The sequence below is a fragment of the Diadema setosum genome, chromosome 1, assembly GCF_964275005.1.
Source record: "Diadema setosum chromosome 1, eeDiaSeto1, whole genome shotgun sequence".
NCBI classification, from domain to species: domain Eukaryota; kingdom Metazoa; phylum Echinodermata; class Echinoidea; order Diadematoida; family Diadematidae; genus Diadema; species Diadema setosum.
Genome location: NC_092685.1, coordinates 11,162,479 through 11,190,199, shown reverse-complemented (window position 1 = coordinate 11,190,199; position 27,721 = coordinate 11,162,479). Strand labels below are relative to the sequence as shown.

Sequence of the window (27,721 nt, the reverse complement as noted above, 5' to 3'; positions counted from 1 at the left end):
ATCTCGCAAGAAGTTAAAAGCCCAATTCTCATCTCTACCAATACTGTACCATCCCTTTAACAGACACATTGGAAACCTTCTCTAGGTAGGTTTCCACGAAGAGGGTGTGTCCACTGATGCGATCACCCTGCCCACTGGCCAGCACCACCTATTGCTAGATTGTGCACATCTAGGCAGGTAATCGTGTTAGTGAACAAAACGTGGTTACAATCACTGATCTCACCTACATAGAGATCAATGATTATAATCCATGCACATGATCAGCACGCAGTGTGCCAGTCATTCTCTGCCTGCAATGTTGCACATATATATGCATGTTGAGCGTCAAAGGAATGTTACCATGGTTGCGTCCTGACAAAAGGGTTACACAGGTAATGTCAGGGCAATGTCACTGTGATTACCATAGCCTGGCTGGGGTAGAATTTGGCAAAAGTTACCATGACAATGTCCAAGAAATATTTAGTGGGAACCGTTTTGACAGGCAGGGTAAAAAGTAACCCGGACACTACCTGGACGTTGTCACAGTATCGAAGCTCTGTTAAAAAGGGGCTTGAGTTTGTACAGGGAGATAGAATAACACACTAGGTCCTGGAGAAAATTATCAAACCCACAAATTTAAGGACACGAGCAGGCTGGCCTCTACACTTCTCATACATTTCACTATTCTTCTCTCCTAGCTTTATCTTTGCAATTCGTATCTTACGCAAAAACCATGATCAGCAACAGACCGTTTCTGTAATGTATCACATTTTATTAACGTTTCTTTTCCAATAGCCTAGCAACTCAGCATTTCATTCACCCGAGCATTCCCTCCCATTAAGTTCCATAGGCAAGAATTCACTTGGTTGTTGCTAGATGGGGCAAGTCTCCGGGCAAGCTTTGTGGTTTGTGAAGGGCAGCTTTTGTGAACAAAGCATGCATAAAATCTGAATACATTACAGAACTGGCCTATACAGTAGCAGTGTTTGCACGAACAGCTGGTTATATATACATGTATGTAGATGAAGTGAGTGTATAGCCATTGTGTACATTAGTGTTTGATTGTTTGGCAGGTGACCACTGAGGGAGGAAAAAGAAGAGAAGTGGGAGCTTAAAAACGGGGAAACAACGCAAGGTGGGGGGGGGGGGGGAGAGGAGATGGTGAGAGATGGAGAGGGGACGAGAGGCGAGAGGGAGAGCGAACTTTAGACTGCTTTCCATCAAATTCCACCGGCCCATTCAGGAGGGATAGGAGGGAAGGGGGCAGAACAATGCCTGCCCCCTCACTATTTAAACCAGGGGCAGGCTCCTAACACCAGCTGCTCCAGACGGCCGCCGCCCCGATGCTGCTGCAAGCGGGACCTGAAATGCGCTGGGGGCAGTTGAATGCAGGTCTTAAAGGACCATTTCCACTCAGGAAACAAAAGGGGAAAAAATCAACTGTGCCCCCCGCCCCCCAAAAAACAAGCTCACAAAACATAACACAACAAAACAAAAACAATTATATATTCAAGTTTCCCAATGGAATTATCGAAAACTAGAATTGTTTAACTTGTCATTCAAAGCCACAATTCCCTATTATCAAAGGCACAAAATCAGGAATGCAATAATATGAGTGAAAACACAGGAAAATTTCCTTTTCTATTTACATTGACTATCTGAAGATAAATCAGCAATGCAACATCTTATGTAAAAATATTTACTGGGTAAAACAAATTCACTTCTATTTCTTGAAAAAAAGGAGTACATCTTAAAAGGAAATCTGAAAGGCATAGTCCCCAAGATTCTGGACAAACAGTTTACCAGTACACTCTGATGTACTGTACCTCAAAGCAATTTGCAGAGTGGGTAAACTACATTCTTTGTCTCACTGACTTATTAGGAGAATGAAAGTTTCTTGGTCATAACTAATTTGTCGTTACCGTGGCCAAAAAATTTTGCATACAGAGTACAACCTTTTTACTGTTTATGCTGCGTGGATAATCTCTCATGCCCTTTGAGCATTCACACAGAGTCGTAAGGGGCATTGCAAATATCCTGTATTATTATCCATTATTAACAGAGGTTTATTTATCAGTCACTTTTTCTTTTCTATTGAATGCCTTCTCTCAAACACGTCATGAAATGCAAGAGTGATAACATCCAATTGTCATTGCATTAGCACATTAGATCACTCTTTGAGCTACATTGAAGACGCAATTAGAAATACAGCACACTTTCGGATCCAGCACAATATTTGCAAAGAAAAAAACAAACAAGCTCCAAGCATGAATGCGGGATAAAACTAGAAAAGCACTCTGAGAGCGCAGACCTCCGCCAAGCAGATACATTCCACCGATGATCTTGCTCTTCCCAAGGAGTTTCTCCTCTCCACCACTGGGGAAAAGCTCTTTGGGCTCTTCCATAGAGATCAGAGATTTCCATCCACAGGTATACATGCTGAAAAATCACCCGATTTCCCAATATAGAAGCCTTTGTTACGTCATAAACTCTCAGCTGCGCGGCGCACCTTGCCCTAGCAGAACTAGAGCATGCACTTTAGTGTGTGTTTGAAAACCTCAAAAATGCGCAGCTTGAACTCCAAAGTTCATTGACCCTACCTGTCAAAATATCAAAAATCAAAAAAAAAAAAAAATTCCAGAAAAGTTCTCGGATCACTAAAAAAAATTCAATCATTTGTTACTTGTGTCATTCTCAACCTTTCCTGTAAGTTTCATCCAAATCAGTTCACTACTTTTTGAGTTATTTTGCACATGGACAAACAAACAAACAAATAAACAAACCAATAAACCAACGGTAACAAAACATAACCTCCTCCCTTGGCGGAGGTAAAAATCCTTTCGCACAGAACATACCCTGTGCATTTGTTTTGACACATCAAGAGACTCACTTCTTCCCCATGTCATACAGACTCTGGGTTGCATTCGTGGAGTTAAGTCTTAAAACAAGAAAGGAAGGGATAAAAAAAAGCCTTCTGCAAAACTACAGGTATCAAGTTTGATCAAATTCTATTTCTATTTTGCTGCAAAACTACAATAATCAAGTTTGATCAAATTCCATAAATTTCTATTTTGTTGCTAATCTTGAGACGGCCAGACAGAAAAAAGAACAGACAGTCAGACAGACAAGCATTCGTTTTTAAAACACTTCCTGGTACTGCTCTTAGTATCTGGCTAGTCTGGAGCACAAGTGTAGTAACCATGGCAACAACAGAATAACAGTGCCAGAAGCCTTCTGAGAAAAAAAAAATAAAATCAGGAGCCATAAAAATTGTTTCCATTGCACTCACTGGGCCCATTTACATGCAAGAATTATAAATCCTCCCACCCCCCCCCCCCAATCGCAATGCAAAAGTTGATCATATTCATGACACATCGGCTAAACTCACTGGGCTGCAAGCGAAGAACTTTAAATCTCCAAGCTGTGCATGCCTAAACAATGAAATGACCGGATAATGACCTGGGTCACTCTCATCCGGGCTCTACAGAGCAAGGAGTTCTACAATGAGATGAAACAAAATCATATTTTTTATTTGCTAAAGGCAATTTATTGTGAGGGTTTAAAAAAAAAAACAAAAAAAAAACATCAAGATTCATCAATCTGAACGGCTGATTTTTGCATCACAATGTTGATCAGGGCAATTACCTTCAGTTGCTAGTTATTTTTGAGGGGTGTCCACACACAAGAATGATCAACCTCAGAGTGGCATTTAAAAAACTTATTTTTAGAAAATCACTTTGTTAAAATGTGTGTAAAAGGGTTTCATGTGATCATTTGATTCTTTGTCATCAGAGATTACTTGAATTAAAAAAAAAAAAGCCCTCACATTTGCTTATGTCCTTTTCAAATATGGACAATACTGCAGATATTGTAGATTTTCTTTTCCTTAAAGCCTTAAAAAGAAAACAAATGAAAAAAAGACATTCTTTTGCTTGTTTAAAAGATACCCAAAATTCCACGGATACTTGAATTTTTGTAAATGGGCCCTAAATATTTGCAGGAAAATACTGTAATCAAGTGTGGAAAAAAGCATAGACTGTATTAAAACTCACTTCTCAAAACCACTTGGTCGCTAGTAGTTTTCTTCTTTTTTCTTTGGGGGGGGGGGGGGGGTTGGGGTAGAACCCTGTCTCTACTTCAATTCCGGGGCATATCATGCACTAATAATTAACATCATTCCCCAGGTTAGGTTGTACGTCTACATCTATCCAAAACTGGAAATGGGAATGGAAATATGTCACACACAGGTGAATCAATTCTGGGTTTGGGAGACATAATTACAGGCTGTGCATAAATGTGCTAAATTCAATTTTCACTTGGAACACACGAGAAGGGGGCCCTTGTATCAAATGATCAATTTCTGCATTTGCTTGGTAATAGAGCACCCCTTCTCTCTCTCCGCGGGGCCCCTGATTTCTATCTTACATTGTCAATATGATGGCATGCAACATGCAGATATGGCTGCATGAAAATTCATGAGAAAAGTAGAGTATTGGAGAAGGGGGCGGCAACTATCCCCCCCTTCCTTTCCAAATGCATCGCTATGATTGTTTAAATAGGGTGTCGGATTTCTGTGCAGGGAGGAAACTCTACCTTCGATGATTGTTCCATTTTTCCACTGCTGCTGGTTGCACAAATATTGGGTTGCTCTTGTCGCTCAAGAACGGAGACACCCTAGATCCATTACGCCCTCCTCTTTGCTGCGCACTGCTTGCCAATTTTCGCCATTTGTTGCAGCCAATTGACTACCCACTCACATGTGACCGTACACTCCACAACGCTCTCACCTGTGCCTTTCAGGTACCTATCACGGGTATGTACCGAATGAGCACGGTTCTGCTTGACAGATATCTTTAGGAAAACTCATTTCCCTTTGGATTCATACTGACATGATGCAGCCAGATAAAGACTTCATGGCAAACATTTGCATCTCATACACAGAAGCCGTGGTCAATGCATATCTGTAGCTAATTACTCAAAATGGCGATGCAAAACTGCATGATGTAATCAGAGGCTTTATCAAGGGGAAAGAGAACACATATGTAATGTCGATGCATAAAAAATCACGACTACATCGGTACAAGCACCAAGCTCTGCATGGGAGTAGATACAACTTGTAAAAGAAGTAGAGATCACTACACAGTCTGTATGAGAATACCTGCAGTCAGTTAACAGGGTGTCTGGTGCAATCTTATGAAATATCATTACAGCAAAGCCACGACGCCTTCTAACAAGTATTCTTGGAGGTAATGCTACGTGCTTGACCACTTTGCATCTACTCTAATCAATTTTATTAGATGGGAAAGTCTTGTTGATCCATCATTCTAATTACCTCGTGCTAAAACTGACAATTTTGCTTCGCGCTTTATCCCGTCGTTCCTTCAAACTCAACAGAGGAGTAAATTTTGTCAGTATCAATTAGCTCTGCTCCACTAACCTACATAGCCTAATACCAGGACTTGTGCGGCAGCATCCCGTTTTGCATGCCGAGCGGCAATGTAGTTGCAGCTTCCAATCCTGTAGAATCAAGCAACTGATTAGGATGCTTTTAGCAACAGGTATGAGTGATGCCTTGCATGGCGTGATGGGTGCCCCTCTCTCTCTCTCCCTCTCTCCCCTTCATTCCACGACAGAGCTTGACAAGTGTTGTGCCTGCCAGGTACCAAACTCTCTTAACCAAAAAGCAAAGAAAAAAAAAAAAAGAGCAAGACGAAGAAGAAAAAGAAAGAAAGAAATGCTGCCTAAATAGAGTCAGCTAGAGGATGGATGGATGGATGACACCAAATCCCACTCAAAAATTCTTTGGAGATCAGCAGTTGTTGATTGTAAACTTCAATATTATTCTCCTATCGAGGTGTCACTTTGCATTAAGCTGCATAAATTGCCCCAGAACTAGCCCCGGTAAAAGGGTAATGTATGATTGATACTGAAGCCGAGGAGTTATACAGCCACAAGAAATATGCCAGCTTCCTGTCCTGCAAGACCAAAGATGTCAGAATGAGTTGTGTGAGGGTTTCCAGTCTGTCCGATAGATAACAACTGTGAGAAGAGCGCCCAATGGCTGGATTGTAATGGAATAAAATCTAGTGCACGAGGCTGTTCTTTTTGTCGTGCAAGCAAGTATCTTCCCACGGATCGAGCCTGTCTGTTTTCTGTCATCTGACTTTCTGCCTGTCTTTACTCTGTGTTACATGTGGAAAGTCTACGATGGAGATTTCAAAATCTTGTAGGGAACAAAAACAAAAGCCCCTACCAAATATGAAAGTACCTACATGATGCAACTGAAATAATGATAAAAAACTGCTGCATCTGACAACTCCTCTAGGTAACTTTCAAGGCCAGTAAGACTGCAGAAGGGACTAAAAATGCAGGACTTTCACATCCTGACACCTATTCACTGTGCTCAATTAGAGCCATTTCTTGATTTAGAGTTCTCCTGAAGAACAGATTTACACACTTTGAGCTCAGAAAAGAAGAAGAAGTAGTTATCAAACTACCAACAGAATGATCAATACATCTTGAATGGCGAGTAAAGAAAACACAGCATTTAGTCAAGCTTTAAAGTGAAAGTATCTCGCATAATCAATTATCCTCCATATAGGACATTTTAGCGGTGCATTAAAAACGTGTATTCTAGTCCGCTCAATTTTCACTGCACAATACCAGAGGGTATTCAACGAAACGCATCTAAGCCAATGAATGAACTCCCCATAGGCCTTCGTGGTTAATGGCTATGCAATAATACACCGTATTTTGTCTCGTCTGTTGCGCGAGCACCTGCCGAGTGCACAAATCCTTGCTACTGTACGTGCGTGCACAAGTGCAAGTCACTCCTTCATAGCGTGGAGTGGACTTCAAAATCTAAAAGTACGGTACTTTTTTAATTATGCCTTCTCTAGATAATCATCATAGACTGGGGGGGGGGGGGGCTGATTGAGAAATTTTAAATATAAAAGAATATATAAGAAAAAATTTCGATACCGCCATTTTTTTTTTTATGTACATTCAATAAGAATCCTATAGAGAGTACCTAGACCAAAAATTAGCAGTTTTGGACCTTTACAGCTTTACAGCCATTTTTCTTATTTCATGCATATAATTAATCTATTACAAACAAATTTGAATGATTGCAGAATAATTACCTATTCAGTTTTGTAAATTACATTGTAGGTGACCCGCATGCCAATTTCCTTGTGATCACAAGGGCAATGGCCAACAAGATCTCCCCCCACCCCCAGTCTTGCTAGGCATCAAAATAACCCAATCTTTTTAGGGTTAAACCCAGTTGCTAATTCTGAAAACCACATACGTAATTCATCACTATACATTGGGAGATACATCGGGGGAATTCACTCACTAGCAGACTTTTGTATGTGACCTTTAACAACCATTTCTTAAGCTCTGTTTCAACAGAGCCTTTAAAACCAGAGTTACTGCGACAACATTCAGGCAATATTTTTTTTTTACCCTGCCTGTTGAAAAGGTCCCCGCTAAATATTGCTTGCACATTGTTGCGGTAACTTTTGCCAAATTCTACCCTAGCCAGCTAGGGTAATTACCCCAACATTACTCTTAACAACCTTCATGGTAAAACGCTCTCATGGTAACATTCCTTTGATATACATATGCACAATAGTCTTATACAAGAAACTGACATTTTGGTTGCACAATCATAACAGACACACACACACACACACACACACACACAAAGGAAAATGTCTTTTGAGGCATTATATTTGAGGTTAAGGGTGGGGGGGGGGGGGATTCCCATTTTTCTGGTAGCTTGTTACACCTGAAATGTCTATCTTGGTAGACCATCACCAATTTTTGTAGATTTATTCATTTAATTATTTTTTAGGGGAGTAATTTTCAGTTTTTATCAAATAAGACTGGTAGGTCCTTATTTTGATATGAGAACAATTCCTCCACACATTGCATTTGACAATTGTTCACACTGATATAAATTTCAAATTCTACAACACTATAACACACATACAGACACACAAACAGTAATCATTTCTGTCTCTGAGTTTTAGGGAAAGGATACTATTGCTTGTAGAACTCCAGTTGGGACCGTTTGATGCGGCTGGCATTGATGGCCGTTGCTCTCACCAGCCCCGGCAGCACGCGGTAGTCCACGATGGCTCCGTCAAAGAGTGGTCCGAAAAAAGGCACCTGTTTTGTCGGAGGCAGATAGGGCAAACAATGAAGACTTCATCACATTGATTTCTCTCATTGTTCATCATTAAACAATAAAGTCATTGAAGGCAGTAAGTTTGATTTACTGTTAGAATCAAACGTGAAAACACACTTATTGTAAATTTAGCACATGAGTAATCAAAAACTTCATTTTTGTTTCTTTCCTTCATTTCTTTTTCTCTCTTATGCTCCGTAAAGAATTTTTTGTGCCCTTTGAGCACTCAAACAGAATTTGGTATTTCCAATACCTAATAATACTACAACTGTAGAAATATTATTAGTATTATCATTATCAATATTCTTCTTCTTCTTCTTCTTCTTCTTCTTCTTCTTCTTCTTCTTCTTCTTCTTCTTCTTCTTCTTCTTCTTCTTCTTCTTCTTCTTCTTCTTCTTCTTCTTCTTCTTCTTCTTCTTCTTCTTCTTCTTCTTCTTCTTCTTCTTCTTCTTCTTCTTCTTCTTCTTCGTCTTCGTCTTCTTCTTATCATTATTATTCTCATCATCATCATCATTATTATTGAATCATCATCATCATCTAAAAATAGGACGAAAAAAGATATGCCTGGAAGCCCAGACATTAAATCTTTAGGCACTTCTGCTTGAACAGGACATTTGTCTGATATGACAGAACTTATTTCCTATTTATCACCATTCCCAATTCATCTATCACTAACATTCATTTTGTAATGTGCATGCAGAAAGTTTAATTCATCTCTTGAGTGAATGCTAATGCATTGATACATTATGGACTGAAATAAGAAAGTGGACTGACACTTCTGTGGGCTCACAATTACATTTATGAAAAAAAAATGGAATTACTGACCAGTATTTGTTTTTATTGGTATCACCAATACCACACTGAATTGTATTACTGCTTGAAAGAAAGGAAATCTATGACTGTAAACTAAGAAGAATGATACCCTGTTTTTATTTATGTGCAGATAGCTTTAGGGAATATCATAACAATGAAAAATTTATTGCAAGAAATAATCATAAGCTGCATGTGTTTCACAAGAAATAGTGTCTGCTTTGACATTTGTTTTCTTGATAAGTAATGTAATGATGTTATTATTCATGACAGTTCACTGCTTGTTTTTTTCAAGTGCTTCTGTTTCAAATCGAAGTATTGAGATGCATATTCGTTTCAATGAACATTGTAAGTATGCTATAAATATCCCAGTAAGGGGGAAAATTATGTACCTTCAAGCAACACATAATTATTAACCATTACATTCAAACAGATAGTTTATCAATTCTTTATACCTAACAACTGAGTGAACAAATTATGGATTAAAATTTTGGAAGTACTCACACATACAAATGATAACGAAGAGAAATGGAAATTGGAAAAAAACAAAAAAACAACAGAAGACACATTTAAGAAAGGCAAACTTACAATAATGGCATATAATGATAGTAGGAGTAATAGGGTACAAGTCAAGTGCCCAAGTAGCATCCCCCATACTGCAGACACACAGACACATACATGTAGATATGCATACACACCCACACCAGTTACAATCTTTCAGAATGTCGGTAAAAGAAACCAGCATTCAGATCCCAATGATACGGGATTAAGGCGCTGGACAGGAGGGCAGTATTTTTGCTTGAATGGATGAGATGTGAGAGATTTTCCATCGAAAAAGCACTGGGCACATTTCAAACTTTCAAGGTTATTTACTGTGAAAAAAAAATAAGAAAAACAAAAACAAAAACAAAAACAAAGCACTGGGCACATTTCAAACTTTCACGGTTATTTACTGTGAAAAAAAAAAAAAGAAAATGAAAAAAAAAAAAAAAACTTTCAATAAAGGATTGAAGGTGTATGTCATCCAGGGCCCTGATTTATAAAGAGTTATAATTGATTACATAGTTGATTTCTATCATAAGTGTATGGCAGCCTGCGTGGTAAGAAATTTAGAATTGATTGTATCTTTTGATAAAATGGGGCCCAGGAGGCTGGACAGGAGGGCAGTATTTTTGCTTGAATGGATGAGATGTGAGAGATTTTCCATCGAAAAAGCACTGGGCACATTTCAAACTTTCAAGGTTAATTACTGTGAAAAACAAAAACAAAAACAAAGCACTGGGAACATTTCAAACTTTCAAGGTTATTTACTGTGAAAAAAAAAGAAAATGAGAAAAAAAAAAACTTTCAATAAAGGATTGAAGGTGTATGTCATCCAGGGCCCTGATTTATAAAGAGTTATAATTGATTACATAGTTGATTTCTATCATAAGTGTATGGCAGCCTGCGTGGTAAGAAATTTAGAATTGATTGTATCTTTTGATAAAATGGGGCCCAGAGGGATAAAATTGAAGGTATCACAGTTAAAGATGAAGTCCAGGCGAGTTTCATAATTTCACATCATGCAGCACATAAATCGACAGCTCCATGTTTAGATTTGTGGAATTAAATTGAGGCCCATGAGCAGAGAAACCGATACTATGAACGTCCAAAACAAATTACGGTACACTGAACAAAGTAGCAGTTTCACCCTAAGAATGCATAAGTGGGGGGTCACCATATGAATGTACGAGTAGGAGGCTCACATATTTCAGAAATGTAGCAATGCAATCCATCACAATACCATGTGCCTAACAAGGTCACCTGGGCAGAATTTATGCATTGTTTCTTCTATTACTCTGCTTCCTTGAGCCCCTACTCAAGCATTCTTATGGTGAAATTGCTATGTTGTCATCCTTGTTCATTATACAAATGATGCACAGGTCTGAGTGCGTCAGTCAGAACTGTGTGCATCAGGTAACTATGGAATGCTTAACCCACGAGGCGAAGCCAAGTGGGTTTAGGCTAAATTCCATAGTTACCGCATGCACACTATTTTCCACCTGAAGCACGAAAAGACATGTGGGTCATCTGTGTTATAGAATGGGTAATTTTCTTGCCAAAAACCCATTTTTCTATCATGTTACCCGATGACAAATTTACAAGATGCATTTCCTTTTGGCTTGCCATAGACGAAAGCCCGAAAATCATGCATCAGTTTTTACTGGACGCATGGTTTTTCTTCAGAACCATGCATCCAGTAAAAACTGACGCATGATTTTTTTTTTTAGCCAATAGGCGTCTTGTAGTGAGTGCGCGAACGCTTGCTTAGTGCGCGAGCCTTTGTTACAAGTGCGCGTACTCTTGCTAGAAGTGCGCAATAACATGTTTACCACTGTGACTCAGCGTGTGGCCAGCACAAAATCAACACATAGCTCTCGACCAATGAGATCGCAGGATTCTCGCTACCCATTCTTTAATGTGATTTGTTATGAAGTTATTACTTATCCCAATCACTATAAATTCTGAAACTCTGTACTCAGTACAACCAATTTATAGTTTTTCAAATGTAAAAGTCCTATGTTGCAAAAAAAAAAAAAAATTCATAACATCACATCAGGCAACACACGTTTTGGAGGAGAAGTTTTCTTGTGCATTCATTTTGTTTAAATGGGCGCAAGATATTCTACAAGTCATTTTTGTTTGTTAGTCTTATGTGGTAGTAATGTGGAACACTGTGGTAAGGTATAATACCCATCTCATGCAGCTGCACGTGGCAATGATTAAGTGAAATAAAGATAAAATGGATAGGTGAATTGAAATATTTCACAGAATCTACGCTATATAACCTAAACAGTGTACATAATCAAACAAGTACACACACACACACACACACACAAACTAAACACATGCTGAAATTACAGATTAAAAAAAAAATGTGCATCAGCAACAAAAAAAAAGTGGTCTCCTAGAAAAACAACTGATAAGAAAGTAAGGCTTTGATTTCCTTCATAGAAGGGAAAGGACGCAGAAGACACAGTATATCCAGGTTACCAAAAAATAAATGTGAGGAAAAAAAACACACGGTTTTCCAAGTTGACCACAGACTAAGCTACTGTAGCTGTAAACAAAACAAAACAAAAAAGTTGTTGTCAGTTTTCCAGAACCTGGTTACGAAACATCCTGCTTCAGTAGCACTTTTTCATTCTTTCTTTTTTTTGTTTTAGATTCCAGAAAAAAAAAAGAGATGAAGGAAATACACTTTTATATGTAAGAATATCAGGAAATCTGTTGCTATTTCAATAGCACCAGTGATGGATGGCGGGTAGGCCCTAACGACCGCCTGAGCATTGTTGTGGTGGTGGCTGGGGGGTGAATAACCGGGGAGACGGATGGAGAAGAATCTCCTAATTGCCTCCTCTCTTCCATTTTCCCTCCAATGAATATCTCATGGTGCATAAATGGCGTGATTATTGATACAGTGTTGGTATACACATGACAGCAGATTCCCCTAACAAGTATTAAAAAAAAAAAAATAATAATAATAACGACAAACAAAAAACAAGCACCTTCAAACCCATTTGCATAATTTTGTTACTTAATTCCCATCTTTGTTTCTTTTCTTCTTCTCTTTTTTTTTTTAAACCTCCGGAATGTTTTTACTTGGCTGGCCTACAAACGATAAGTTTGCATAGTTATAAAGTCAATGACCTGGCGGTACTGAAACATGCAAAGCCTCGGTATCCCCAGTCGGAGTTTTTTAGTGATTTTGCTCCGTGTCATTAAATTTAACAGTGAATACACTTACACAGAAATGGAATCCCTTAATGTGAGCTTTGGGCAATGTCTGTACCTTTACCACGCTCCAGACAAGCAAATGAGCGGAATTTTTACCCCTAACTCTACTTTACGCTAATCTGACAAGCATTTCCTGCACAATCTTCATGTCTTGTGCATGGGTGCATGCGTGTGTGTGTGTGTGTTGTGTGTGTGTTTGTCCATGTGTTGGTTGGTGGTTGGATGTGGATGTGTATTTGGCAACACTGATAACTCATGGGATGATTAGAAACAACCAGAACAAATTGGGATCATAATACATTATATCCAAAGCTACAGAGTATTTTTTTTCACGAAAAACAAAGAAACAAATATTCCTTATCATATAATATACACTTTGTGTGTACTTTACATAAATTTTCTATCAAATCAATGTCTCGCATATACAGATATATTAAATGGGTTGGTCAATTACCGGTTAGTGATTGGCTAAACACAGTCACGTGATTGAGGCACATTCGTTATGTTCGCCCATGGGCGAACATTTTTGTAATGTTCTCCCATGGGAAAACATTTTCATGTAACAAATGACAGAAGGCCTCAGACCGCGCGCTCACAGTGAATTTGGCTCTGCGCGAGCGAGTGATCGAATGCATTGTGCTGGTGGTTGACGTTGACGTATTTGACTAACCCATATAATATAAGAGATGATGACTTTTGTTGTCGGGAACATGTACCAAAAGTTCCACCCTCAGGGTTTGAAATACTATTTCGGGAGGCTTAAGTCCCTCAATAGCATTTCAAACCCTTCGGGTGGAACATTCAGTATGTTCCCTCCCCTACCAGTCATCATCTATATAATAATATCTTGAGTAGATACAACAGAGGATGATGTTGCTACTGCTGTATTTCAAGTCATTATTCTATTAGTTATCCCCTGCTTGTTCACGAAATACGGGCAAATATCTACGGTCTGGTGCCATATTCCATGAGGCCGGAGGCTGAATGGAATATGGCACCAGACCGTAGATATTTCCCGTATTTTGTAAGAACAAACAGGGGGTAACAATTTTACCTTTTTAAGTATAGATCTACAAGAATTCTGTAGTGTAATCTCATTGGTAAAGTTACACACGCAATCCGGGATTTCACTAACCTTCTCCTCGCTGATTTCCTCTCGTGAATGATGTTCAAATCGACGGCTGTCAGCCACGTTGACTTATGTCTCGCGAGCTGATTATGCGCGCATACGTACACGTGCAGCTAGTTGTGTAATATCATAACGTCATACCACAGAATACGGAAAATATTCAGTGGCGGATTTAGCTCATGCACACAATATGACCTTATTCACAAAATACGGGAAATATTCAGTGGTTGGTCTGAGTAACACAGGTAATACGGGATTTTATCAGTTACGTGATTGACCAATGAGATTACAGAATTCACAATCACTAAAAGATAATAGCTGATATCCATACTGCAAAATTTGCAGAAAATACACAGAGCTAGAATAAGGCTTGCCACAACAAAAATTCCCTCTCTTCAGAATATCAAAGGCAAAATGCTTGTGGTAAATCTTCATCTTTATGTGTCATGTGTGTCAACAACCTCTGCACCTTTTGAATATTATTTGGTAGTTGATGGCTTTTTACATGTCACATTGGGATAGAAACTGACCGAAGAGTGGTCTACCTAGCCCCAAAGCTGGCTACAGTGTGTGAAGCTACAAGATATTTATCATTGACCGACTCATCATCCTCTTCTGGGGTCTACACTCTCCAGAGTGGCCAGAAAATTTAAAGACAATAATAAAACCAATCTGCTACTATACAAATAATGAATGGTCACCAGTGCAAGGTGAAAGATAGAGGCGCTCTATTCGACTAGGTGAAGCCAAGTTGAATAGTGCGCCTCATGCTTCACAGAGTGTGAAATCTTGTTCCATTGCATGAGTAAAGACCATACACTATTTGTTTTATACAACACCTCGAACATCAACAGATGTGGTCCATACAGATTCTTGAATTTAGCTCAGAAATGGCAACCATTTTCAGTGAAAGACGAATGAGTAGCTGCACAGTCACATTCACCGTGTATATGTGCGTATGCGAAGCCGATCGGTTGAAGCTGTTTACAAAAATGAGTGACGGAAGTACATGATTTAGTGCGCTTGTAATTGTTGAGCACACACGGGAAATGTTTGTTTCTTGTGACATCAGAGCCATGCGATAGAACAAAAACTTCGAGTCAATCGTGACTTTAACACGGGAGTCAGCGGAAATGGGTGATGTCAGCCATTTTTGCTCAAACAAAATTGCACGGCTGACAGCCATAGCGTCCGATGGAACTTTTAACTAAATGTCACGTGATGGGCAATCGACCAATCGGATAGCTACATTCTTTTTAGGTATTGTATGAATCCTTAGTCTTGCATAAAAAGAGCATGGTTCTACATTGCATTGTGGCACAGCCCTCAATAAAAACGATCAGTTAAAGTAGTTGTTGACAGTAAAATGATTGACTAATTATTGTGTGCGCCAAAGGTACATAATAATGTGTGTTGTGATGTCATAGGTGTACAATGGTGCAAAAACTACTCGTTGAATATAAGCCTAAGACCCCGTTTACAGTGCAAGGCTCTGCCGCAGCCGAGCCCTCCTTCATTTCAGTGTAAACGCGCAAAAGGCCAAATGCAAGGCCGAAATTGGCCGCGCATTTGGCCACACTCTGGAGGTGGTCTCGGCCACGGCCGAGCCCGGCCTCTTCTTGGTGTAAACGCAAACTGGGCCAAATGCGCGGCCAATTTTAGTCTGGCTTCCAGACCCATTTTTTTTTCCAAAATATTATTACTATTTTCAAAGAGAGATAATTTGGAGGGGTTTATTTCATACATTACCACTCTTGACATTTACTTTATCATCAAAATCACTGACACTCACAAAATCTTCTTGTACAGAGCACTAAAAGTTACCTTCACCCATTTTTTTTTTGAAACCCAGGGTAAAGCTAAAAACAAACAAACAAACAAACAAAACAAAACTAGAACATCTGGATTATTGCTTATTTTCTTTAATACTTGCCACCCCAAATAAATGTTTTAAAGATGCATTCTGAACAACATTGCTTCAATATGAAAACAACAACAACTGGGGTTTCAATTTCAATTCAATTATGGAGCTCCTTTTAAAAGTGCCATCAGCTGTGTTTGGAATAATCCAATTCTACAGGCACTAAGAAAATATGTCATCCAATATGTCGAATTTGACAATCCTTTTGTTCCTGACCACATCAGATGCTTCATTCTCATTCAAAATAAGTTGACTTAACCCATTGAGGATGAGTCCCGAGTATACTATCGAGAGCAGAGTCGATGGGAAAAGCGTCCTGTAGCAAACTAGCCCGTCCTTGACGGGTTAATTCATAATGTCTGACTGCTACCGGTATTGTTTTCTTTTACATTTCATGTATTTTGCATTTCCCTTCACCAAAATCTGTAACTGCCCAAAAGTAAGCCTTCCATCTCAGTGGTGGCATGTGTGAAAAAAAGACAAGCACATGATAGCTACACAACTTTATGCCATGACCTCCTGGATGACATCTGAACTAGCTGCAGTCAACACATTTGGTTTCTAAGGAGATACCGAACTTGGTATCCCTAGGGCTAGACCAAAACAGTGTAAACTTGAAATGCCTTCTCACTCAGTCAATAACCGGAATGACAATCACTCTGAGTAAGTCTTACAAAGGAGCAGCACCCTTTTATTTCTGGCTGGAATACATATATTCGTGATAACACTACCACAACTTGCGCAGAGGGCGAAAACGTTCCTTTCTCGTTTGACACTAATGTGACTTGTCCCACTTGATGAACCCGAACAGATGACAAGTAAAGATTGTTTGTCTGTTTTTGAAAGGTATTCAGAAGGCACTTTCACTGCCAAAGAAATTCTTACTGCAATCCTTAACAAGAACAACCAGCATGGATTCAGGTGTGCACTTTAGAAGAGGCATTTTCCACCTGCTATGCAGATAGATTGGACATAACCTACATGTAAATCTAGCCCACAGGGGATAAATGCAATCATTTCTGACTTGATATGTCTTTTCTGGTTCAATGGGGGGGGGGGGGGGGGGGAAATGTGTACTAGTAGTTCAGAGATAAAAGGGTGAAACTAACAAGAAGTCTCATTAAACTTTGTTTCTCATGTGTGCTAATCAATTGTATCTTGAAGCAGGAATACTTTCATGCCGTGAAATACATTGAATTTTTCACTATTCATCCAGCTCAACAGTACACAAGTATCCTGGCAATTGTTAAGTGCAAGATTTCCCCTAACAACAATGTATATATTTCTCATTGTTTCTAAATTTTTGACCCTGATATTACAACTAGATATCAAATACCTGGGGGGGGGGGGGGGGAGGGGAGGGTACAGAGATTTATCATGCCTGCCCTACAAATATTGAATTGTGACAATGGGTGATTAATATCAACTAGAAAAGCACTAAGAGAGCACAGACCTCCGCCAAGCAGCTCATTTTCACCCATATACACTATCATACATTTATATGCTAATAATGGCCCTACATGTATATCTCAATAACAAAGAATTCTTTCGACTATCTAGTGTCTCTACCTTGGCTTCCTGCCGTGCATCAAGCATGTACTCTTCAAATATGCGCAGTTTCAATCCCTTTATTTGCTGGTCTAAAAGAATTGTTTAAGGAGAATTAAAAAAAAAAAAATCTTGGGTCCAGACGGATGCCCGTATCGCTTCAAAGATTCAATCATCTGTTCCTTGTATCATTCTCAAATTTTCCGAAAATTTCACGAAAATCTAATGGGGGGGCAAAAATTTGATACAAACTCAAAAATATTGCAGTGTTTCAACCATCCACAAAAGTGTCACAAAACGCTCACAGGAGAGGTACCAGCAAAATCTCATAAAGATCACAGGGTTGTCCACAGAATCATTTTTTGTTTTTTGTTTTGTTTTTTTCAATGAGCAGGGACACAATAAGCTAGGAGAACCAAATTTAACATAGACCTTTACATATTTGCAAGCTTTTTAGTCAAAGAGCACCTCCATGTTGAAGCTAACTTTGACAGACACAGTATTACCAAAAGCACAGAATAATCAGTTTCATTAAAGTTGACACGATATAAAGTCATGTTCTACAAAACTGTAACATATGCATATCAGATAAGGTGTTAATGCTAAATCTCATATTTTTTGGAGAATTTCTTCGTTTGATTTAATATGAAGAATGCATTACATCCATTGGATGATATGATTACATGGTTGTCTTGGCGCAGCCTTATGGACATAATTCAAGGGGATCGTATTTGATAAATCATCCACCCAAAAAAAGAAATGATATGCATGGTATTCTCATAAATAATCCAATACAACAGCTTCAGGCAATGTTTGTTGAATGTGCTTTCTCTTCTCTGGTATCAGATTCTGGTTAAGCTTGATCGATGCATTTCTTTACACAAAGGTGCATGCTGCACGTGGGGCACTGAAAAAGCAGTATGACCCGAGAACATGCTGTAATGCACAGAAATGACACTGTACTGCAGCGACTAACAAACACAATTTGGACACACAGTAGGTTCGCTCTTGCCACACCTACTCCACAATGTCAAGGTAGCACATCTATTCCACACTGTCAAGGTAGCACATATATTCCCCACTACTAAGGTATCACACCTATTCCAAACTGTTAAGGTAGCATTCCTATTCCATACTACTGGGGAAGCACACCTATTTCACACTGTTATGTAGCAAACCTATTCCACACTGTCAAGGTAGCATACAATTTGTGCCTACTTCAGACTGTCAGGAATGCAACCCCATTCCCACAGTCAGAGTAGCAAACATGGCCTCTCCATTACAGTTATAGGACAATTACTCCCTGGACAATTACCCTAGACCCTTCCCCCAGCCCATACCCTAATCCTAATCCTGAACCTTATCCTAACCCTAATCCAAACTTTAACCCTAAACCTAATCCATATCCTAATCTTTACTCTACCCCTATCACTAACCAGTATTTAGCCAGGGGGTAATTGTCCTCGGCAGGTAATTGTCCTGATATACTCCATTACATATTTTTTTGTGACTTTTATTTTGAGGACAAGCTGCCTCACCTAGTGGGGACATTTGAATATTCTGAGGCAAGGTGCAAATACCTGTATACACATGTGTATTTTGCCCCCAAATCAGTGTTCCCTCGCCTTTTAGCACTCAATTTAGTAATAATTTAAAGTAATGATTTTATTTTCAGCAAATATGGACATAACTGTTTAAATCTCTGAGGAAAATTTCACTATATGTAACCTTCTAAGATTAATCATTTATGCGATTCTTACAGTGAGCATAAGAACCGTTTCTTCAGACTCTATACTTATCAGGTGGGTTATATGTTTTGGCAGTGCCAGACAATGAAAGGAATAGTGATTTAGAAGATACGGAAAAGCTTGCTAGCATGAACTCACGTCTCCCTTGCGCTGAATCTGGATCCTGAATAATTGGTTCTTCAGCGGGTAAATGACGATGATGACATCCCCAAACTCTGTCGCTATGATACCCCTCCGGTAATCCCTGGAGTGCTCAGACCAGACGATGTGAACTTCATCGTTGCCAAGGTGACGCATCTGAATCACCAGAGAGCAGACAGAATCATTGCAATCAAATATTCCAGACCAGAAATGCAAGAGGAAAATTGTGGGCGACACATACAACCACTTTATCATGGGACTTTATCATTAGAGCATTGATATCTACTTCTGATAGAGACGTGGTCTCAGACCAGTCAGATTGTACTTCTAAAGGTGCTCTCGACAACTCTTTCTTGAGCTGTAGAAGATACAGCAGTCACATGGCCTTGGCAGCTCTCTTAACATTCAGCTGCCACTGAAAATTCCTTCCAGGAAAAAAAAAAAAAAATGGTGCATCAAATCCCTTGTGTAGTAGTAAGTACTCGCAGGGTTCACAAACTTCTGCAGATCAAAATAACATATTACATGCACAGTGTAAAAATACCCCACAATATTCTGAAGTAAAAGAAGTAAAAAATAATGTTATAAGAAGAGTTTTAAAATGGGAGCATCTCACATACCTAGCATGCTACATCAAATTTCAGGAAAACAAATTTTGACAAAAAACAAACAAACAAACAAACAAAACATACTAAGCATCTCAAAAAATATACACACTGGTAGCTCTGCACAGGTCCATCATGGTGAGCAGTAATTCACTATGAAATCTTGTATTCTTGGTTTTAACCCTAACTAGGCCGGGGCCTCCAAGGCCCCCCCCCCCCTCGACGTTTCGCGCGATGTATCGCTATCGCGAGAAGCTATCGCCGCGACGTTTCATGACTTTTTTCTTTCGAGTCTCCCGCATCTTTTGACACCAAATTTGCGATGCCCGGGTGTGCGGTTCCGAAGTTGCGCATAAATATGCATGTGCATGTCAGACCAAAAATTGCTCAAAAACATGAATTTGTGTACAATTTCAATGCAAACTGTGTTTCCAGGCAAATTTCATAAAAGCATGATTATTTTGGGGTTTTATTGATTAAAATCAATTAATAACACATTTTCTTGTTCGGAACAATGTCACGGACAAATTTCATCGAAAAAACAAGGAAATACATAAGAAATTCAAAAAACAATAAAATACTTAGGAAATTTTTTCTGATTGCGCAATTTTTTTCTCTTACATTTGCTAAGGACACTAAAAAGAATATTTACACAAAAAATGTGCCTGTTTTGAGCTTTATTTAGTGATTTATACCAAATTGTCTGATTTCATGCATCATTATGCATAAATTAGCATAATTTAGTGTAAATGATAATTTTTGAAAAAATTAACTTCATGGTACTTTAGATTACATCATAGGCAATGCGTGTGCCAATTTTCGTCGCGATCGCGCGGTCGACGGCCGAGATCCGGAGGGGGGGCCACCAGGCCCCCCCCCCGGCTCTATCATCTACCCGAATAGCCCGGCCTAGTTAGGGTTAAACCTGGCTTAGTTCTGTGTACACTGAAACACACACACACACACACACACACACATACACAAGGAATTCAAATCACCATAGCAACATCTATGAAGCAGGGATGGACTGATTGTCCTGAAACTTGGTAGGCTAGTGAGAAGCAGAGGAGGCACCGACTTACCTTCCTGTTGAGATCTGGCCCAGAGGGCATCCTAGTAGAAACATGGAAAACAACCTCCACAGTGGAGGTGGCATAGTACGGCGCCGTCAGCCCTGTGCTGCCGTTCTTTTGAAGGCCCCCAAGAAAACCTGGATGGGTGGTGAGATCAATCTACAAGCCAGGTTTCAGAAAAAGAGGAATGACAAAGAGAAAGAACAAAATTAGGCTCATAATAGCTTTACCACTGTTACAGCTCTTTTATAGAAATTCTCTTTATGCTTTTCCTCTACATTATGTCTATCACAAATATGAATTCCAGCATGTTTCAAGGTCATGCATGCCTCCAAAATAAAGCTTACTCAATGACTTATACTTGCTACAAGCCTTTCCATTTGTTATTACTACACTCAAACCATATTCATGACATAGCACAACACTACATTTCAGGAAGCATACCTTTACTAATCTATTTCATATGCTACAGTGTATTGTGTTTTAGATAACTCTTACCCATGCAGTATAACAAAATGCACTGCACAGCTACACACAAAATTTAGAATAAACTTACTCATTTCATGAAACATTATATAGCTTGCAATATAAAAGCAGTTTTCAGACAGCAGGGTTAAACAGGAGTACTCCTGTATCTTTGGGTCTTTTTGGTTTAAAATATACCCCCTTCACACTAAGTGTGGCGGGGGTATAAAAAAGTCTAAACGATTGGATTGACACCTGTAGAAACATCATTGAAACAAAAATGAAATGTTTGAGGAAAATTGTCCCTTCTCAAACCCAGGTTGACCCAAAAGGCATACAACCCTAAAAACCTCAATTTGAGAGAGCAATTTAGAGACATATACTTTGCCCTTGCATATGACATGTAGTTGACTATGCTAAGACACTCAACAGTCCAAACTTCACTCTAAATTGGTATTCATGGTGCATACGCTCATATTTTCTTCCGCCTAAACAGATCCAACTTCCACAGAGTAAACTGTATCTGGCCATCTAGGTTCAGACATTTAGATAATAAAGAAATGACTATTGTTACCTCCCAGCCAAGTCCAGCAATGAAGTTTTCGTAGGCCTGGCTTCCCCCACAGTTTGACAGCACCGACTGCTTGTCCTCCTGCCCTTCTGCTACATACAGTACTGCAATCTTGTGCGTTTCACGGCTGCAATCACACAAATTAATCAGAATTTTAATGTAAAAATTCCTAACTAAGTGGACCACTGACTACACAAAGAAAAAGTTTAGCTCAGCAATGTACTGTAAAACATGATATGTGACCTGCTACAACAAAAGGATCCGAAAGTCGGGGAGGACAATTTTCTGAAAATTGCATGACATTATTCCCTTACTCTTCTACTTTAATTTCATGTATAGCACAACTCATAAAAGTACTCGGTTACGGAGATATCGATGATTTTATTAGAGCACGTCAAGTGCTTGAGGAAATCAGAGTTACAAGAAAAATGCCTTCAAAGTTTCCTTCCAACGCTATCATGATCAAGGGGAGGCGAGACAGTTTTCACCCCTTGACAATAGAAGGCACACTCTTAGCGATCTCCGCAATGTTCATTCAAGCTTAGCGCCAACGGTCTCCGCACGACCAATCAGTAATCAGGATGCCACGCACTGACCAATAATATCACTCCCTCGTTGCTAGGGGCGGAGTCTAGCTGCGGCGCTAAATCCAAATCTTCAGACACGTTTTGGTTACGTTGAAAGTCGGAAAATCATGGCTCAGAAAAATGCTGATTTTTTGCCTTTCCTTTGATCATTTCGCTTTGAAATTTTGGCAGATGATAGACAAAACATTACACTACCAAATTATGCCGAAAACCGAAATCTGATTGTTTTGACCAATTTTGATGCTGTGACTTCAAACTCGATATTCTTGGCTAAGCCATCAGCGACTTTAGGATCCTTTTGTTGTAGCGGGTCACATATATTCACGGCATGAATTTTTCATGAATCGGAGCCAACAGCCTTTTTTGCGGCATGAAATTTTCGCGAAAAGCCACTGGCATTCAGTGCATATAGTGTAGACAAGAACTTTCGCGTACATTTTAATTTCGCAAATCTTGGCGCTTGCGAAATTCGCGAAATAAAAATGCACTCGAACATTCCTCGTTCTACAGTATTGTCAAAGACTGTGCGGGCCCTTACCACAAAATTTACAATGTGACTTTCGGCAGAAGAGGTGAACCAGAATGACAAAATAGTAATTTTGCATTAAACAATTATTCAAATTATCACCTACAACAGAAATGCACAGAAAAACAAAGTCAGCCACTGACTGCTTGAGAGAGAAAAAGAAAATATTTTCACAAATCCCGGGTCACACCTATGCACAGTCCTACAAAACACATAGCAGCACAAGGTTACATGTAGAATGCACTAAAGTGTACGGAATAATCATGAGATTTAGGGGTATTACTCATCATGATACCATTCCAAGAATACAACTAGAAATGTCGCTTTGGCGACTGGTATGCCTCCGCCATAATGCATGATTTTCCCAATAGGTCTAGATAGTACATGTGGACACTGTGTGATTACATTTTCACAAAATTGGCAAAATATTGGAATGACAAGTTTGTCACAAATGTGTTGAATGTTCACCTTCCTTGGCGTAGGTTTAATTGGATGAATAAGAGAGTATGTATCTAGGGATTTAAGGACTTTAACTTGACTTTGACCCATTCATACATTTAGGCATTGAGTAATTTTCAAGGTACAGGTGTGGAGAAAAAGTGCAATTTCTGAATTGAATAGTAAATTGTTACCATTTTCATCTGGTCCTTGACCCTAAAATTCATAAGATAATTACTTTCAGGTAGAACATGCATAATATGTTTCAAGGTAACTTGAGCCACTTCCGAGATATGGAGGAAAAAGTTAGTTCAGCACTTTCACTTGATCTTTGACCTTTTGACCTTTGAGGCAAAAAGAGAAAAAAAAAAAACTTTCCAGAGAATTTCTATTAGGTTACACACGCATACACCAAGTGTAAAAAATAACCCTGCTGGCATTGCATAAATACGAGGGTAATAGTAATATTTTGAAGTCTTGCACTTGACCTTTGACCCCTGACCTTTGACTCCATGAACCCTACATTCTCTAGATAATCACTTCCAGTCAGTACATGTATATACTATGTTCCATGAAGATACCTTGAACAATTTTCCAAGATGCGGAGAAAAAAAAGAAGTTTTAATATTTTACTTGACCTTTTGACCTTTGACCTTTGACCTCATGACCCAAACTTTCACCAGAGAATCTTAATTGGGTAATACATGTATACACTAAGTTTCAAGAAAATATCTTCAGGCATTCAATAGATATGGTGGAAATAGTGAAATTTTACGTATTTGACCCTGACCTTTTGACCTTTGACCTTTGACCTCATGACCCAAACTTTCACCAGAGAATCTTTATTGGGTAATACATGTATACACTAAGTTTCAAGAAAATATCTTTAGGCATTCAATAGATATGGTGGAAATAGTGAAATTTTATGTATTTGACCTTGACCTTTTGACCTTTGACCTTGAGCATGTGCACCCAAAAGTTGATAGGCACAACTTCACCCCCTAATACACATACATGCCAAGTTTCATTAGGATACCTCAACAGGTTTAGATAGTTACCTTGTCCACAAAATTCATTACGGACGGACGGAAGGACGGACGGACGGACGGACGGACGGACGGACGGACGGACGGACAACCCGAAAACATAATGCCTCCGGCACCACTTCGTGGCGGAGGCATAAAAACTGCAAGTACATTGCACTGTCTCCTTCATGATACTGTATATACATGAATTGTTACTTATACAGTTGGTATCATGGTATTTTGGCCTAGAATGCCACACAGGAGACATTTCAATCTAAAGAGCATATAAAGAACAGTTGGACAAATTATCTAGGTCATATGATTACAATAAAAATACATCAAGTCTAGAAAATGCAAAGGAGGGACAATGAAACACAAAATATGAACACATAAGCCTTGTAAGCATCTCTCAGTTACAGCTCTGTGATCTCAATGAAGGTAAAATTTGGGAAATGGAAATGGATAATCATGATAGTAGTCGACTTTGCCTCATTTAACCCAACCCAGAGAAATGGCTCAAAAATGAGGAGCATGACTGAACTCACCACTGTCTCGAGTCAAGATTCTTCAGTTCTCTCGCAAACTGCTCATTCTTCTTCACAATGTCGATTTCTCCCCTGAAAGAAACGGGGTGAAAAATGTCAATGTTAATCAAACGCAGCACACCAAAGCTCAAAAAATGGCAAACTGGTAGATGAGGAAACGAAATCCCGCAGAGGCTGACCAGCTATCGATCAGACTCGTGAAGAAAGGCACACTGGAAATAAATATCCAAGGACTATGAAATGAGTACATGAGTGAATAGTATCCCGCTAATTTTACAGCCCACCCCCAGAAATAAAAGCATAAAAAACAACAACAACAACATCAACAACAACAAAAAAACAAAAGCAAAACACGAACCCCTTAGTTGAACATAAGTAAGCCTGGGGTCAGCAGCATTTTGACTATTGCCGTGTTTTCACTGACTCTTTTCTTTTTTACTAAAGAGAAATAGTGAAAGGACAAATTACACTTTATGGCACTGTCAAAACAAACAAAACTTCACATTCTATTAGAAATTATCTATTAACATCAAGTATCCTTTGTAAGTTTAGTCAAAAGAAAAAGAAAAAGGTGAGGGTAACACCAATATGACAGCACAGCATAGACAAGACGAAAAGTATCTGTGATCTTCCACAGATACAAGGTCTTTCTTTGTTCACGGTCACTGTCCCAATTATCATGTGGGACTTAATTGTCTGCAAGTTGAAGGGGGATGGGGGAAGGGGGTGGGGTGGGGTTTGGGTGGAGGGGTGTAAAAAGTGTGTTCATACCTCTTGTCCCAATTCATCATGCCCAGCTGAGAGATGAGCTGTCTGCATAGGTAAAACTGGGACTGGGGATCCTGGTGAGCTGTCTGCCAGCACTCCTCAGCAACCATACTGAAAAGTGAGGGACATCGGGTCATAGAAATTAAGAAAAATATCAAAACAACCTTATTTAGTCCTGACGATCTTACATTCGACACTGAGGGACGACCCTTTTCAGTAATTCATTATCATTATTATCATTGTCATCATCATCATCATCATCATCATCATCCACACCATCATCATCATCATCATCATCATCGTCATCATCATCATCATCCACATCATCATCATCATCATCATCATCATCATCCACATCATCATCGTCATCAACATCATCATCATCATCATTACTATTTTTATTATTATTATTTTGCATTTCTCCTAAAAGATTATTTTCCCCTTTTTTTCATGGACTCCCATCTTTTGCTGATATTCGTCTTAAAGGCATAATTTACCATTTGCAGATGAAACAAAAACCTCAACATCAGCGCTTGAAAATAGTTCTAAAATGAGAATTAAGGATAGAAACAACCACTGTAAAAATCTGAATCGGTAAAATCGATGTTAAGTATTGTTAAATATACAAAATGTGAACAATAGTTATAATAAAAATGTTTCAAAACTGAACCGTCTGCAGTTACGGTTTATTGAGAAAAATACAGATATCTCCTTATACTTTAGGCTAAATTTTATATGATAGGATGTTTCGTGGTACAACAGACCTACACATATGCATTAAATGTCATATCTTGAAAATTTTTTTTAATCACTGTTCTCATAGATAAACAGGACCTTTAAACCATTGAGGACGAAGTGATTTGCTATAACACACATTTCACACATACATCCACCCAAATATACTCGGGACTATAGTCTTCAACAGGTTAAGATAAACGTAATACCATTATGGTATGAGGCCATGACAGCAATCTCAAAAACATGGAAATTTCCCTCGTAAGAGCTTACCTCTCCTCCTCTCCGTGTCTTTCCACGTACTCCACCTCCCTGTCACACTCCTTCAAGAGCGCCCCCATGGCATAGCGCTCCATGTCGGAGCACATGTCCGCCGGGGATGGGAAGGGGATGTTGAGGGGCACCCCCGGCCTCAACAGACACTCCGGACTGGTGAAGCCGATGTACTGCTGGAGCTACAGAGTACAGACAAAACAGCAGAATAGAACACAATGATATTCAAGGAGAAAGCACAAGCCTTTACTCTTGAACAAATTGCCTCATTTCAGAGACAATCAAAATCAAAACTGCCTATAAGCCAGTTTGGAGTAAGCTCATGTGCACATAGGTACAAATGACCTTTCTCTTTTCTCAGTTGGTTAAGCACTTCATTCGTTTTCAAAGTGACATGATGCATAAACTTGCCTGATGAAACAATGTATGGAATCCACAAATCCTGTTCAAACAAAGGATGAACTTGTGTAGACTAGGAGACCAGAATGGTCCAGTTAACACTTAGGAAAAATATGCATTTCATTATTTTGCATTTAATGTATTCAACAATCTTTTTCTATATGACACTGCTGAATACCACTTTTGTCGTTAAGGTGAAAATGCTGGCAAGCGCCATTCATAAGGATTACCTGAATAATTGCTACATTCTGGCTGCTTATCTCAGTGAATTTAAAAACCAACAAGCCCTGTTGGTACAAGTGACTATTTTCTGCTCAACATGCACAAACTGGCTTATTTGTCTCCGACAAAATATTGCCTACAAAGTCATGTGAGATGAGCATCTACATTTGGGGTGTCTTGTTGGGATCTATCGTCTGTATGGTAGAATAAACTGACGCAACTACAGAGACTGACTGGAATAA

General features: G+C 39.1%; 1 protein-coding gene across 1 annotated transcript in view; it reads right to left on the bottom strand.

Moving 5' to 3' along the window:
- Nucleotides 1-27,721, bottom strand: part of LOC140226827 (ral GTPase-activating protein subunit alpha-1-like) — a 102,676-nt gene that overhangs the window by 15,196 nt on the left and 59,759 nt on the right. Inside the window, 7 exon segments of the mRNA XM_072307258.1 lie at nt 8,027-8,154; nt 19,245-19,403; nt 20,935-21,084; nt 21,965-22,088; nt 25,083-25,154; nt 25,854-25,961; nt 26,859-27,040. Of these exon segments, the coding sequence (XP_072163359.1) occupies nt 8,027-8,154; nt 19,245-19,403; nt 20,935-21,084; nt 21,965-22,088; nt 25,083-25,154; nt 25,854-25,961; nt 26,859-27,040 (923 nt within the window).